Below are 16,319 nucleotides of genomic sequence, written 5' to 3' on the forward strand. Positions count from 1 at the left end.
GAGAGGGCATGGGATCCAAGGGCCTTTGGCCTTGTGGATCCAGAACTGGCTTGCCTGCAGAAGGCAGAGTGTGGTTGTGGATGGGTCTTTTTCGGCATGGAGGTCAGTCACCAGTGGAGTGCCCCAGGGATCTGTTCTAGGACCCTTGCTGTTTGTCATTTTCATAAATGACCGGATGAGGAAGTGGAGGGATGGGTAAGTAAGTTCGCTGATGACACGAAGGTCGGTGGTGTTGTGGATGGTCTGGAAGGATGTCAAAAGTTGCAGCAGGACATAAATAGGATGCAGGACTGGGCGTAGAAGTGGCAGATGGACTTCAACGCAGATAAATGTGTAGTCGTCCATTTTGGCAGAACCAACGGGATGAACGAGTGCACTATCAAAGGCAGGAGTGTTAGTAGTGTTGAAGAGCAGAAGGATCTTGGGGTCCGGGTCCACAGGACTCTTAAATCGGCCTCGCAGGTGGAGGATGTGGTCAAGAAGGCGTGTGGTGTACTGGCCTTCATTAATCGAGAGGTAATGCTGCAACTTTATAAGACCCTTGTCAGGCCTCATTTGGAGTACTGTGCGCAGTTCTGGTCGCCTCACTATAGGAAAGACATAGAAGCTATTGAAAGGGTACAGAGGAGATTTACAAGGATGTTGCCTGGACTGGGAGGCATGCCTAATGAAGTTAGGTTGAGGGAGCTGGGACTCTTTTCCCTGGAGAGACGAAGGTTGAGAGGCGACCTGATAGAAGTTTATAAAATGTTGAGAGGAATAGATAGAGTGCATTCTCAGAGGCTATTTCCCTGGGTTGAAATGGTCGCTACGAGAGGACACAGATTTAAGGTGCGGGGAGGAAAGTACAGAAGTGATGTTAGGGGTAAGTTTTTCACTCAGAGGGTGGTGAGTGAATGGAATCGGCTGCCGTCAGTGATGATGGAGGCGAACTCGCTGGGGTCTTTTAAAAGACTTCTGGATGAGTACATGGGGTTTAATGGGATTGGGGGTTATAGATAGGTTTATAGATTGGTAGGTGTTGATGTGATCGGTGCAACTCGTGGGCCGAAGGGCCTGTTTGTGCTGTAGTGTTCTATGTTCGATGTTCTATTTCCAAAAGGCGTTTGATAAGGTGCCTCACAAAAGGTTACTGCAAAAGGTTAGGGTGCACGGAGTTGGGGGTAAGGTGTTAGCGTGGCTAGAGGATTGGTTGTCTAATAGGAAGCAGAGTGTTGGAATCAATGGGTGTTATTCTGGTTGGCAGATAGTGACTAGTGGCGTGCCGCAGGGATTGGTGCTGAGGCCTCAACTGTTTACCATTTACATAGATGATCTGGAGGAGGGGGCTGAGTGTCGAGTGACGAAGTTCGCTGATGACATGAAGATGAGTGGAAAAGCAAATTGCATGGAGGGTGTGGAAAGTCTGTAGAGTGATCTGGATAAGCTGAGCAAATGGGTGAGGACCTGGCAGATGGAGTATAATGTTGGCAAGTGTGAGGTTATCCACTTTGGTAGAAATAATAGTAGGAGGGATTATTATTTAAAAGGCGAAAAACTGCAGCGTGCTACAGTGCAGAGGGACCTGGGGGCCCTTGTGCATGAATTGCAAAAACCCAGTCTGCGGGTGCAGCAGGTGATCTAGAAGGCGAATGGAATGTTGGCCTTTATAGCAAAGGGGATAGAATATAAAAGCAGGGAGGTCTTGCTGCAACTGTACAGAGTACTGGTAAGACTGCAGCTGGAGTACTGTGTGCAGTTTTGGTCGCCGCACTTGCAGAAGGATATATTGGCCTTGGAGGGAGTGCAGAGAAGGTTCACTAGGCTGATACCGGAGATGAGGGGGTTAGCCTATGAGGAGAGACTGAATAGGCTGGGTCTTTCTAAACTCAGAGTTTAGAAGGCTGAGGGGTGAATCTTATAGAGAAGTATAAGATAATGAAGGGGATAGATAGGGTAGAGGTAGAGAGATTCTTCCTGCTTAGAAAGGATAGCAGGACTAGAGGGTACAGCCTCAAGATGATAGGGGTGGTGAGGCAAGTTTAGATTGGAGTTGAGGAGGAACTTCTTCACTCAAAGGGTGGTGAATCTCTGGAATTCTCTGCCCATTGAAGTGGTGGAGGCTACCTCGTGAATATATTTAAGTCACGGGTAGATAGGTTTCTGATAGACAAGGGAATTAAGGGTTATGGGGAGAAAGCAGGAAAGTGGAACTGAGCTACTTCAGATCAGCCATGATCTTATTGAATGGTGGGGCAGGCTCGAAGGGCTAGATGGCCTACTCCTGCTCCTATTTCTTATGTTAAGTTTTACTTGGACAGTATGCTCATCTAATTATTGAGATTACCTCAAAACTGTTGAGCTAGTTTTACAAAGAACAGAAACGAATGGCACAAGAACACGCCCATTCTCCTTGGCACATGCCAAGCATGTGCCAATCAAGACACCCTAACTTAAAAAACCTTCTGCCCTTACTCAGTCAATATTCCTTTATTCCCTCCCTATTCATGTACTCATCCACATGCCTCAAATGTTGCTAATATGCCTGCTTCTACCACCACCTCTGGCAGTGCGTTGCAGGCATCCACCATTCTGCATGAAAAACTTCCTCTGCACATCTCCCTTAAACTTCCCCCCTCTTGCCTTGAACCTGTGACCCCTTATAACTGACACTTCCACCCTGGGGAAAAAGCCTCTGACTATCCACCCTGACTATGCCTCTCAATTTTATAGACCTCTATCAAGTCTCCCCTCAGCTTCCATCTTTCCAGTGAGAGCAATCCTACTTTATTCAACCTCTCCTCCATAGTCAACACACTTGAGACCAGGTAACATCCTGGTGAACCTTATTTGAACTCTTTCCATAGCTTCCACATTCTTCTGGTAGTGTGGTGACCAGAACGACATGCAATATTCCAAATGCAAATTAGGATTGAACACTTGATTTCTATCAGTTTCTGCTTGAAAGCTTTTAAAAAATGATTGCAGTAGATACATTTCAAAATATTTATTCGATTTAAAATAGTTTTTTTTAAAAAGTGACCGGGCTTGAGGGGTAAAATCAGTGAAGTGAATGATAAGGCAGGCTGCTGATTATATACTTGTAATTTTGTTTTCTGTCTGTTTCAAAGTGCAATTTCCCACATTGTAGTGAGTTTCTCTAGAGAAGTTAGATTTTGAAGCGCACAGCCTCTTGTTGTCATTTGATTGACCAATGTCGTAATGGCTGCAGCGTTATCAACAGGGAAGGATATTGTTATAGCACAAGTTTCTATTATGGATGAGAACAATGGACTTTATACTGCAAATACAAAAAAGAATGAGATCTAAATTGCTTTTGTGTACTGTAGTTACATTTTTCCTAAGCTTCTAATTCCACATCACCTAAAGATTGCCTTTTGGCCTGGACTTGCCATGTACAACGCAATAGGAATTTGACTAATGTTTTTTTAATCTTGTCCTGTGTGCTATTCCCATCTACATAATCTTATTTCTGTTAACGTTTTTTTGTTATTCATTCCATGACCTTGCCCTTCTTATTAGTGATCGGCAGTATGGTTTTATGAAGGGGGGGGGGTCATGCCTCAAACTTGATTGAGTTTTTTGAGGAAGTGGTGAAGATAGATGAAGGAGAGGCAGTGGATGATGTATACATGGACTTCAGTAAAGCCTTTGACAAGGTACTTGGTAGACTGGTATAAAAGGTGAAGTCACATGACATCAGAGGAGAGCTGGCAAGATGGATACAGAACTGGCTCCACTATAGAAAAGAGGGTAGCAGTAGAGGGGTGTTCTCCTGAATGGAAGGCTGTGACTAGTAGTGTTCCACAGAGATCTAGGACCTTTGTTCGTAGTGTATATATAAATGATTTGAAGAAAAACGTAGCTGGTCTGATTAGCAAGTTTGCAGACAAATTGGTGGAGTTGTGGATAGTGAAGCAGATTGTCAGAGCATACAGCAAGATATAGACCAGTTGAAACTTAGGCAGAGAAATGGCAGATGGAATTTAATATATTTAGAAAGTCCAATGCATGTAGGAATTATAGTGGAATCCTTAGGAGCTTTGATAGGCAGAGAGACCTGGGTTTACATGTCCACCGATTTACAAAATGGCAATGCAGGTAGATAAGGTAGTCAAGAAAGCAAGCAGTATGCTTGCCTTCATTGGTCAGGGCATTGAGTATAAAAATTGGCAGGTCATGCTGCGGCTGTACAGAATCTTGGGCCTCCTTTAGAATGTTGCGTACCATTCTGGTAACCACACTACCGGAAGGATGTGGATGATTTTAAAAGATACAGAAGAGGTTTACCAGGATGTTGCCTGGGGTCTGGAGGGTATTAGCTATGAGGAGAGATTGGATAAACTTTGTTTGTTTTCACTGAAATGACAGAGATTGAATGGTGACCTGATAAAGGTCCACAGGATTGAGGTGGCATGGACAGAATGTCAAGTACTAGGGATCATAGGTTTGCAGTGCATGAGGAAAAGTTTAAAGGAGATATGCGAGACAAGATTTTACAGAGGGTGGTGAATATCTGAAACGCTCTGCTTGGGAGGGTGGTGGGAGCAAGTATGATAGTGTCATTTAAGGGGCAATTAGACAATACATGAATAGGATGGGAATGGAAGGATATAGACTTGGTACATACGGTTTTAGTTTAGGCAGGCTTCATGATCGGCACAGGCTTGAAGAGCCTGTTCCTGTGCTGTACTGTTCTTTCTCTATCCCTTGGGTTAAGACCATAAGACATTAAAAGCAGGATTAGGCCACTGGGCACATCAAGTCTGCTTCACCATTCAATCATGGCTGATGTTTCTGTCATCCCCACTCACCTGCCTTTTGCCCTAACCCCTGGATCCCCTTATTAATCAAGAATTTATCTACCTCTGTCTTAAAGACGCTCAATGACCTGGCCTCCTCAGTCTGCTGCGGCGGAGTTCCACAGATTCACCATTGGCTGAAGAAATTCTTCCTCTGTTTTAAAGGGTCGTCCCTTTGGCCTGAAGTTGTGCCCTCCGGTTCTAGTCTTTCCTACTAGTGGAAAATCCTCTCCATGTCCACTCTATGCAGGTTCTAAAGCTTATCCTAATTGCTTCACTTACAACCTCTTATGCGTCCTTGGCTATCTAGATCCTAAGCTCTGCAAATCTATCTAAACCTTTTGCCTTTTTAAAAGATACTCAACATCTCCCTTTTTGACCAAGCTTTCAGTCACCTGTCCTGAAGTCTTGACTGCCTTACTCCATGTCAATTTTTGCATTCTTATCCCCCTGTGAAGTACCTGGAATGCTTTACTACATTAAAGGTACTACAAAAATGTAAGGTGTGATTACACACACAACAATATTTGCAATGCAGCATCTTCATTTTCTATCTCCTAACTACTCGACCTCCATTGCAGAGTAACTCAAATACACTAGTCAACTTTGCTTTTCTACTTTCAAAATTATCTGAACTTTTACTTTATGTAAATAATATGAAGACTTAAATGAAAGAACAGAACGTAAAACTTCTGAAATAACTTTTTGATACTCTTGCTCAATTAGCCGTGCTTTACCTCAAGATTGAACTTGATTTTGGAAGTTGAGATTAAATCTATTCAGGTTATGGAGATTTTGGTAGATTACCAAAAATACCATATTATGTTGTCTAGTAATTTTTTTGCAATTTCCTTTGATTTTAGGAAGTGTTTTTTTTCCTAAGGCTGGAAATATGTTTTTCAGGTATTGATCATCTCCTGGCACAGCATATAGCTCACCTTTTTATTCGGGATCCCTTGACGCTGTATGCAGAAAGGATACACTTGGATGATGCAAATGAATCTGACCACTTTGAGGTAATCTGCAGTATCAACAACAGCAATACATTCTCCTAATAACACATTTTTTGAAATAATAAAATATCTTGATGTGCTTCACAGGAATGCAATCAGACAAAAATGGTACTTAGCTGAAGGAGCTATTAGGGCAGACAACCAAAAGCTGAGTCAGAGATAGGTTTCAAGGAGAATCTTAGAGGAGGGAAATGTACAGAGCTTGTGTCCTAGATGGCTGAAGGCACAGCCACCAGTAATGTTGTGAAGGTAGAAGAGACCAGAATTGGAGGAACATGAGCTCTTGGATATTTCTGCAATAGAAGGGAGGTGAGGCCCTGGAGGGCTTTGAAAATGATTTTAAGAATTGTGAACTTGAGGCATTGTTAGTCCAGTTCAGCAGAAATTAGTGCAAGTGGGGGATACAGCGAGGAGAGTTTGGATGAGCTTAAGTTTTGGAAAATGGAAGATTGGAAACTGGCCTAGATTGCTTTAAATTATTGTCTGTAAGTAACAAAAATATAAATGTGGGTTTCTGCAGCAGATGGAATGCAAATAGTCTGATCCACTCTAGTGCCAAGGAAGGGAACAGGGTTTGTAGTGGGTATTAAACACCGTAGCTTTGTTCTTCCTAACATTGAATTACAGCTGTACTACAGAATGTTTCAAATGCATTTATATTTGTGGTAGCGGACTAGTCTTGTTCAATTATTTTCTGGAAGTTATTCATATTAAGGTAGGTTGGAGAAACCTGCCTGATAATAGAATGTGAAGGGAACAGCAATGAGTCCATTTTGAGTGGAAATAAAAACCTTTTTGCTGTAAAACTGCCTGATTATGTTTAGATCTGGTGGATGACATCAGATCAATGACACACACTGGCCATTCAGCCCAATTTGTATACTCGAGTGTTTCTACCCAACTTGAGCTTCCTTCCATCTTTCCTCATCTAGAACATTGAACATTACAGTGCAGTACAGGCCCTTTGACTCTCTGTGCTGACCTGTGAAACCAATTTAAAGCCCTTCTAACCACACTATTCCAATATCATCCATATGTTTATCCAGTGACCCTTTTAAATGCCCTTAATGTTGGCAAGTCCACTATTGTTGTAGGCAGGGCATTCCACACCCTTTACTACTGACTAAAGAACCTACCTCTGATACCTGTCCTATATCTATCATTCCTCAATTTAATGCTATGTCTCCTTGTGCTAGCCATCACCATCCCAGGAAAAAGGCTCTCACTGTCTATCCTATCTAATCCTCTGATCGTCATCTTATATGCCTATAAAGTCACCTCTTAACCACCTTCTTGCAAACGAAAACAGTCTCAAGTCCCTCAGCCTTTCCTCAGAAGACTTTCCCACCACACCAGGCAACATCCTGTAAATCTCCTTTGCACCCTTTCCAATGCTTCCACATCTATGTTATATCCTCCCTATAATGTGGTGACCAGAACTGTACGCAATACTCCAAGTGCAGCCGCACCAGAGGTATACAGATGCAACATGACCTCATGACTTTGAAACTCAATCCCCCGCCCAGTAAAAGCTAACACACCATATGCTGCCTTAATAACCCTATCAACCTGGGTGCTAACTTTCAGGGACCTATGCACGTGGACACAGATCTCTCTGCTCATCCACACTACCAAATATCTTACCATTAGCCCAGTACTCTGTATTCCTGTTGTTCCTTCCAAAGTGAATCACCTCACTTTTCCACATTAAACTCCATTGCCACCCCTCAGCCCAGCTCTGCAGCTTACCTATGTCCCTCTGTAACTTGCAACATCCTTCTGCACTGTCCACAACTCCACCGACTTTAGTGTCATCTGCAAATTTACTAACCCATCCTTCTACACCCTCATTGTAAAAATGACAAACAGCAGTGGCCCCAAAACAGGTCCTTGCAGTACGCCACTAGTATCTGAACTCCAGGATGAACATTTCCCATCAACCACCACCCTCTGTCTTCATGCAGCTAGCAAATTTCTGATCCAAACCGCTAAATCACCCTTGATCCCATGCCTCTGTATTTTCTGCAATAGCCTACCGTGGGGAACCTTATCAAATGCTTTTCTAAAATCCACATACACCACATCAACTGCTTTACCCACATTAACTGCTATATAGATTTAAATAGATCTAAATCTATCACCTTTCCCTTATGTTTGTCAGGTTTTTAACTGTATCTTTAGTATTCATTTCAACCTCTTTCTGTAGTAGTGAGTTCCATATTCCCCCAACTCTTTGAATAAAGTTCTTTCTGAATGGATTTCTTGGTGACTATCCTATATTGGTGACCTCTAATTATGCTCATTGCCACAAGAGCAAATGTTCTTTCTTCGCTCTATCAAATCTTTCCTTAATTTTAAAGACCATTATTAGGTCACCCCTCAAAAATTTTTTTCCAGGGAAAAGAGACTGAGCCCATTGATCCTTTTCCGATGTGTATACTTATACATTTCTGGTATCATCCTTGTAAATCTTCTCTACTCTCCATTGCCTCTGTCCTTTTCACAAAATGGCGACCAGAACTGCATACAGTTGTCTTGCTAATAGCTGCATTCTTTTTTCTACTGCCACTGTTATCTGTAATAAATAGTGCTAGACCTCCTTTCTCTTTTTTTCGTAAAAAAAGTTATACCCTGCAACTCTTTACTCCTAATTTTGATTTTTTTTTTCTGTCGCTCCGTCTCAGATAACCCCTACTTTTTCAGGTTCCTCGCAATACACAGTTGCTTCTAAGTCCCCTGTTGTATAAGAACATCCAAATTAGGAGCAGGAGTAGGCACTCAGCTCCTTGAGAATGCTCTGCCATTCAATAGAAGCATGGCTGATCTGATTGTAGCCTTACCCCCCAGGAGCAATAGTATTTGGCTGCTTGAGCCTGTTGCATCATTTAGTAAGATCATGGCTAACCTGATTGTGGCCTCAGCTCTACATTCCATCTACCCCATAATGGCATGGTAGCACTGCTGCTTCACAGCGCCAATTCCTGGCTTGGGTCACTGTGTGGAGTTTGCATCTTCTCCCTGTGTCTGCGTGGGTTTTCTCCAGGTGCTTGGGTTTCCTGCTACATTCTGAAAGATCTGGTTATGTGCTTTGACCGGAACTGTGGAATTTCACAGTAACATCATTGCAGTGTTAGTGTAAGCTTTGCTTGTGACTAATAAACAAATTTTAAACTTTGGCTCCCTTATTAGCCAAGAATCTACCTACTTCTGTGTTTAAAAACATTCATTAATCTTGCCTGCCCTCTCTGGGGAAGAGAGTTTCAAAGATTCACAGCTCTCCAGAGAAAATATTCTCTCTGTAGTAAACTGGCAATCCTAATTTTTAAACTCTTCCTTTTATTCTAGTTTGTGTATGCATTACAGATTTCCTTGCACTTCGTCTAAAAAAAAAAAGAGGCTAAAAGGTTGTTTATAATGTCCTATCTTCCTTTACTTTTTCCTATGCTCACCTATTCAGTTTTATTTAAAATGCATGCTGCTTATGTTTCTTGCAGATTACTTTGCCACTACCCTTCTGACATTTTACTGATTTAAAGCCTTTGCTACACCCATTAGGACACAGCACCCATCTCAATTCTTGTAGAACTTTTCCCATGATACAATTTTTTCCTATCCAAAAGCTTATGCTAATGCCCTGTGAAAAGAAAGCCCTCTTTTCTCTCACCTTTAGCCATGAGTTCGTTCTCCTGATCTGTGTGCTTTTATTCCCATTTGCATGCGCCTTAGGCACTAATCCAGTGCCTATCACCCCTGAAGTCCTGCTTTTTAAATTGAGTCTTAACTCCTGACATTTATTCAGCAGGACATCTTGATTTTGAATCTGGGTGACCCTTCTTCAGAGTTTCATTCTCTTTCCACAGACGCTGTCAGATCTACTGAGGTTTTCCAGCATTTTGTGGGGGTTTTTTTTCTAGATTTCAGCATCTGCAGTAATTTGCTTTTATTTTTCCGGAAGTGTGCATAGATTCAAGTGACTTTTAACCAGATGCTATTGATATCTTTTTTTCATAAGCAGGTTTATTGATAACCACTTCACACCAATTTTAAAAGATCATGATCTCTGTCCAAATACTACTTCCACCTTTTGAAAACGTGCACCTCCTGTTACTATAAAATTGAAGTTCACCTGCAATTCTGAACCTCATTTAGTTCATTGATCCAGATCCACTTGAAATGTGATGAGACTTCCTTCGTTATTGATCTGGCAAAGCTGCATCCATATTGCAACTGGGCACACTTAGGGAACTGGCACTAATGTACTTTAGCAAGTATTGTGCTTGATATTATAGCAGTGCAATTTAATACTATTTGTGACCTGGATTTTGTGGACCGTAGTGATGTGACCAAGCTTCATTCAAGATTTACAGCAAGCAAAGTACAAAGATCTAGTGATTTCTGTGATGTGGCGTTCATCTTTTTAATGTTAAATTGAATCTGATGTCCAGGTATCCAGCAACAGTGATACCACCAAGAAGGGTGTAAGCAATCAAAAATATTGAAGAATTCTCAGAAAGCAAACAAGGAAATTTAAAAGCATTGATTAAGCAATGCTTTTAATGTAACTTTACAAAAAGCAAAATAAAGATTGGGACATGGTTAACGGAAAAGCTGAAAAATATCACATTAAAACAGTCATCTAGAAATTTGGTTTTTCAGCAAAGACAAATGTAGATGTCAAGGCCAGAGAGGTTTTCAGCAACCATTATGAAATTGGTAAACTGGGAATGCCTCATTCACAAGGTGTAACTTTTACTCTCAAGTTTTTACAACAAGCCTAATGGCATGAAATGGAAGTCTCCATTCGGTGATTTTCTAATTGATTGCAGTTTAAGAATTCAAAGACTTCAACTTTTGAGAACCATAAAATTGCTGACAGTAGTTCTATATTTCCATGTGTGCAGACTCCAGAAGTTGCTGTCTGTTTCAGAAGATCAAATACTACAAGTGCGAAAGATGCTTATTGCTGTAAAATCTGGGCCACCCTTGATATTTTACTCCCGACCTCACTGGGCTGCAGAGACCAAATTCAAAGGGACAATACAAGGGCATCTGTCAGGATACTGGCATCTGTTTGTCCTAGCAGATAAAGGGTCCTGCGGCCTTCCTTTTGAAGAATAAATGGTTTGAACGCTAACAATCTCGGGCACCAAGACAAAGGGATACACGGTTTGTCAAAGCTAGAGTGGGTGGATGGGAATCATGTGACATAAATCCCTAGCTGATAGAACCAGTGGTATTATCTTGTGGTCCTGAAAAACATCAGTCTGCCTACTTTCCATCTACATAGCAGCAACATAGAAAAACATTTAGGCCCAGGCTGAATGCCTGGCCCCATCTACGTTTTCTATCGGGACTTATGAACCATGGCCCATAAGATTGAATCATTTCTGCATGTCTATCTTGTGTGAAGTCAACTCCACTGAAAGTGAAATATACAGTAATAATTCTTTTCTCTAGGCCTTTGCCCTAATAAATCCTTCCTTTCTCTTTTACTATGAGAGCAGTTACCCTCCCATGTTGACTATGTGCAAATAAACTAATCCTTTGAGTTCATCCAATTCGGAGTTTGCTGTGGGGTTATTAATAGAAAACTGGATCTTATTAGAACTGAGGGGTTGGGGAAACATGCCGCTGCTTATAAAGGGGGAAGCAAATCAAAGAACCTTTCTGTTTACAGGAGGGTGGTGAGAAGAGAAATTAGTGCTGCTTAAATTAATCCCCACGCACCCTGTCCCCCCTGTACAGGGTTGACAAAAAGGGAAGTGTTACTCCACATTTGGGTGAATGGTATTTGAGCTTTTTCCTCTAATCACTTTTTTTTTGTTGAGCCAGTTTATCTATTTAATATATTTTCAGCTCATTAATTTTGAGTCTAAAACCAATGCTGCAGGTTTTGCAATTGAATAGCTATTTGTTCATTTTACTGTTGTATGTACTGCAGTTTTAGGTTAGAATGTTTTATATAAATGTTATTCTTCTATTCTTGTAATAGGTTGTAAGGTGTTCTGACTTAAAACAATTTTAAAATTTTAGTTGCACTTTTCAGATTTCTCAACATTTAAACCTAAATGTTGTTAATGATCTGGATGAGGGTATAGTTGGGTGGATTAGTAAATTTGCTGATGACACCAAAGTTGGAGGTGTGGTAGATTGTGAGGAAGGGTGTCATAGTCTGCAGGGAGACTTAGATAGGTTGCAGAGCTGGGCCGAGAGGTGGCGGATGGAATTTAATGCGGAGAAGTGTGAGGTAATTCACTTTGGTAGGAGCAACAGATGTGTCGAGTATAGGGCTAACGGGAGGACTTTGAATAGTGTGGATGAACAGAGGGATCTAGGTGTGTGTGTACATAGATCCCTGAAAGTTGGGAATCAAGTAGATAAGGTTGTTAAGAAGGCGTACGGTGTCTTGGCGTTTATTGGTAGGGGGATTGAATTTAGGAGTCGCAGTGTAATGTTGCAACTGTACACTACTCTAGTGTGGCCGCACTTGGAGTACTGTGTGCAGTTCTGGTCCCCGCATTACAAGAAGGATGTGGAGGCGTTGGAGAGGGTGCAGAGGAGGTTTACTAGGATGTTGCCTGGTATGGTGGGGAGGTCCTATGAGGAGAGACTGAGGGATTTAGGGTTGTTTTCGTTGGAAAGAAGGCGGCTAAGAGGGGATCTTATTGAAACATATAAGATGATTAGAGGTTTAGATAGGGTGGATAGTGATAGCCTTTTTCCTCGGATGGAGAAAGCTAGCACGAGGGGGCATGGCTTTAAATTAAGGGGGGGTAGCTACAGGACGGATGTCAGGGGTAGGTTCTTTACCCAGCGGGTGGTGAGGGATTGGAATGCCCTGCCTGCTGCAGTTGTAAATGCGTCTAGTTTGGGGGCGTTTAAGAGATCTCTGGATAGGTTTATGGATGAAAAGGGATTGGTATAGGCTAGTGGGTCATTGTTTTTGTAACTGGTCGGCGCAACATCGTGGGCCGAAGGGCCTGTTCTGCGCTGTTATGTTCTATGTTCTATGTTAAAGGAACTGTCACTTCTGTGCACATTTGCACTTAACAGATACTTTGTGATCACTTAATTTAAACATTTTAAAATATTTACTGTGCAAAGATTCCCTTAACAGTTTACATTAGTACAGAGCTGTCTTTCTAAATTTTATCTGTTTTTGATTAAGTACAGATATCTCAACTGGAATGCTTGTGAAACAATGTTTTAAAAATGTTTCAAAAGGTATGATGAAAATTGTGTCAATTATGAAAACTAACAAAAAAACTTGTGCAATTGACTACCTTTAGAACATACAATCCACAAATTGGCAAACCATGAGATTCAAGCCACCACCCCCAAATTCTGAAATTGGATGGAGAGTTGAATTTCGACCAATGGAGGTAAATAGTATGATTGTATTAATGCATCTGTGTTCAATGTAATTTGAGCCCAATTGTAATTTATTGGGGTAGAGGTTCCACTTGAAGAGCAATCAGTAATTTAAGGGGAAGCCAAGAGCATTTTGATAAAAGTGACTGTGGCTGTTTGGAAGTATGTTTCCACCCCCAGCCCCACAAAATTCTTGTTCTTATTAATCTGCAAATCACCAAAAGTAATATCAGTTTATTAATTTCTTTTGAAAATAAGTTTTGCCTTAAAGTGTTCCTTAATATATTTAAGAATGATAATTTGATTTTAGGCTTGATGTAAATGATCAGTGAGCAGTGCTTCCAAATTGGAGGTGATCCATTTTGTTAAATGATGGAATTAATTTTGAGTTCTTCCATAATTCTGTATCTGTATTTTCACAAGTAATGGGAGGCAACTGAGTTGGATTGGCTGCCAATGTTTCTTCTTTTTTGGATGTCCCTCTGTTTTGTTCGCTCAGCTGATACCAGATTAGAGCTGCTTTATGGCTATCTTTGAGCTTTGATACTTCCTCCTGTGACACTTCTTTGGAAGGAAGAAGTGATTAGTCTTTGGTCAGAAATTTTGACTAATACTGGTCTGATTTCTGTTGGACCAATCAGAACTATTCCCACGCTGCTACAGTCTTTGTAGCCTTCTATCCATCTTCGTATTGAAAAGCAATACTACAGTGTATTCCATCAACTCCTCAGTATCTCCTAAGATTTATTCTAACTCTGACTATTTTAAATTGACGAGTTGTTACTGACAACCCGACACACTAGAGCTATAAACCTTCCCTTTGTCAAAATCCTCTTGGCTTCCCATTAAATTACCTTAAATTGCTCTCTTCCATGCTGTATATTAATAATCACTAAGCTTGAGGAAAATGCTATCTCCCTTCAAAAATATAATTGTGCAGAAGAAATGTTTTATTTTTGGAAACATTTTGTTCACAGGTCCAATTGACAGATTTTGAGAATTCTGCATATGTTGTCTTTGTTGTACTGCTAACCCGAGTGATCCTTTCGTACAAGTTGGATTTTCTTATTCCACTCTCAAAAGTAAGTAGTATTTCCACGATATATTGTTTTACGTTTGGTTGTAAAAGTAATAATAAATGGAATAGACATTTTCTAGGACTTATTAGTCATGTTAGTTTGCAGCTAATAAGTGGAGAAAAGCATGAATATTCTAGAAGATCTTGGTTACATTAGTTTAGCGATTAAAAACTTTCAGTGACGTAGAATATCCTAAGCATCTTAAATGTAACTGCTGTCTTTGGGCAATTGAGTTTCTCTTTTTGTCACAGGAGATGTAGATGATTATGATCACAATGAAAAACCTTCAAGGGTGATCAGATGTTTCATTCTCTCTAAGAGGAGGTTAATACTGAAGCTATAGTGTCTGCCTACTTCTCCCAGCTATTTTGTATAAAGAAACTCTGCCATGGTAGAAGACACGTCAGAACTTATGACAGGCATGAAAACTATCAAGAACTATACTACGTGTTCCACTATACGGCGTGCAAGAACTATACTACATGTTCCACCCCCCACCCCACCTTAAGTGTTGATCATGGGTTATAAAAGGCACTGACAAAATGTTGCTTTCTTTGAAATGTTAATACCCTCAATTCCAAGAAAAACATTAGTTTATCAAAGATGATTTCTGAAAAGTGTTCTGATGATTTGGAAGGAGACATGAATGATTTTGTTTTTCTGAATGCTTGGTAGGTATGGATAGTATTAAGAAAATAATTTTAACGTGAACTGTGAAAGGAGAGCTAGATGTGACCAGTTTAAAACTAATGCATCTCAAAATTGGAAACCGATTTCAAGTACTGCAATTGGCACTCTTAAATTTTTGATTTGATTATTGTCCATATATTGGTATATAGTGAAAAGCATTGTTTCTTGCAAGCTATTTAGATAAAGCATACCGTTCGTTGAGAAGGAAAGGAGAAAGTATAGAATGTACTCTCATGGGGTGGCACAGTGGTTAGCACTGCTGCTTCACAGCTCCAGGGACCTGGGTTCAATTCCTGGCTTGGGTCACCATCTGTCTGGAGTTTGCACATTCTCGTGTCTGCGTGGGTTTCCTCCGGGTGCTCCGGTTTTCTCCCACAGGCCAAAGATGTGCAGGTTAGGTTGATTGGCTGTGCTAAAATTGCCCCTTTTGTGTCTTAAGATGTTTAGGTTAGAGAGATTAGTGAATAGAATATCTAGGGATATGGGATAGGGCCTGGGTGGGATTGTGGTCAGTGCAGACTTGATGGGTCGAAGGGCCTCTTTCTGCACTGTAGAGTCCTATGATTCCTATGATGATACTGTCATAGCTAGGGTGTAGCAAAAGATCAACTTTGTGTGAGGTAGATCCATTAAAAAGTCTGATAGCAGCATGGAAGAAGCTGTTCTTGAGTTGGTTGGTACATGTCCTCAGACTCTTGTATCTATTTCCTGACACAAGATGATGGAAGAGAGTACGCCTGGGGTGTGAGAGGTCCTTAATTATACTGGCTGCCTTTCCCAGACAGTAAGAAGTGCAGATGGTGCCAATAAGTGGGAGACTGGTTTGGGTGATGGACTAGGCTTTGTTCATGACTCTTTGTAGTTTATTGCAGTCTTGCACAGATCAGGAGCTATACCACGCTGTGATACAACCAAAAAGAATGCTTTCTATGGTGCATCTGTAGAAGTTGGTCAGTGTCATAGCTGACATGCCAAATTTCCTTAGCCCCCTGAGATAGAGGCATTGGTGGGCTTTTTTTTTTAAACTATATAGTGTTGGCATAGGGTGACCAGGACAGGCTGGTGATCTGGGCACCTAAAAACTTGAAGTGTTCGACCATTTCTACTTCACCCCATTGATGTAGACGGGGACATGCCCTCCACTATGCTTCCTGACGTCAGTGACTATTTCCTTCATGTTGTTGACTCTGGAGAGATTATTGGCATTGTGCAAGTTCACCAGATTCTCTATCTGTTTCCTATACTTAGTCTCATTGTTGTTTGAGATCCAACCCACCATGCTGGTGTCATCAGCAAACTTGAAAATCAAGTTGGAGGGGAATTTGGCCACAGTCATAGATGTATAAGGAGTGTAGTTAGGGGCT

General features: G+C 41.1%; 1 protein-coding gene across 2 annotated transcripts in view; it reads left to right on the forward strand.

The window, feature by feature from the left end:
• Window positions 1-16,319, forward strand: part of gclc (glutamate-cysteine ligase, catalytic subunit) — a 74,935-nt gene that overhangs the window by 41,184 nt on the left and 17,432 nt on the right. For both annotated transcript variants that reach the window (XM_080192025.1, XM_080192024.1), the window contains 3 exons: window positions 5,706-5,818; window positions 13,105-13,197; window positions 14,164-14,268. In XM_080192025.1, coding sequence (XP_080048151.1) covers window positions 5,706-5,818; window positions 13,105-13,197; window positions 14,164-14,268 — 311 coding nt within the window. The remainder of the gene's footprint in view (window positions 1-5,705; window positions 5,819-13,104; window positions 13,198-14,163; window positions 14,269-16,319) is intronic.

This window comes from Carcharhinus amblyrhynchos, chromosome 7 (genome assembly GCF_965287045.1).
Source record: "Carcharhinus amblyrhynchos chromosome 7, sCarAmb.v2.hapA, whole genome shotgun sequence".
Classification (NCBI taxonomy): domain Eukaryota; kingdom Metazoa; phylum Chordata; class Chondrichthyes; order Carcharhiniformes; family Carcharhinidae; genus Carcharhinus; species Carcharhinus amblyrhynchos.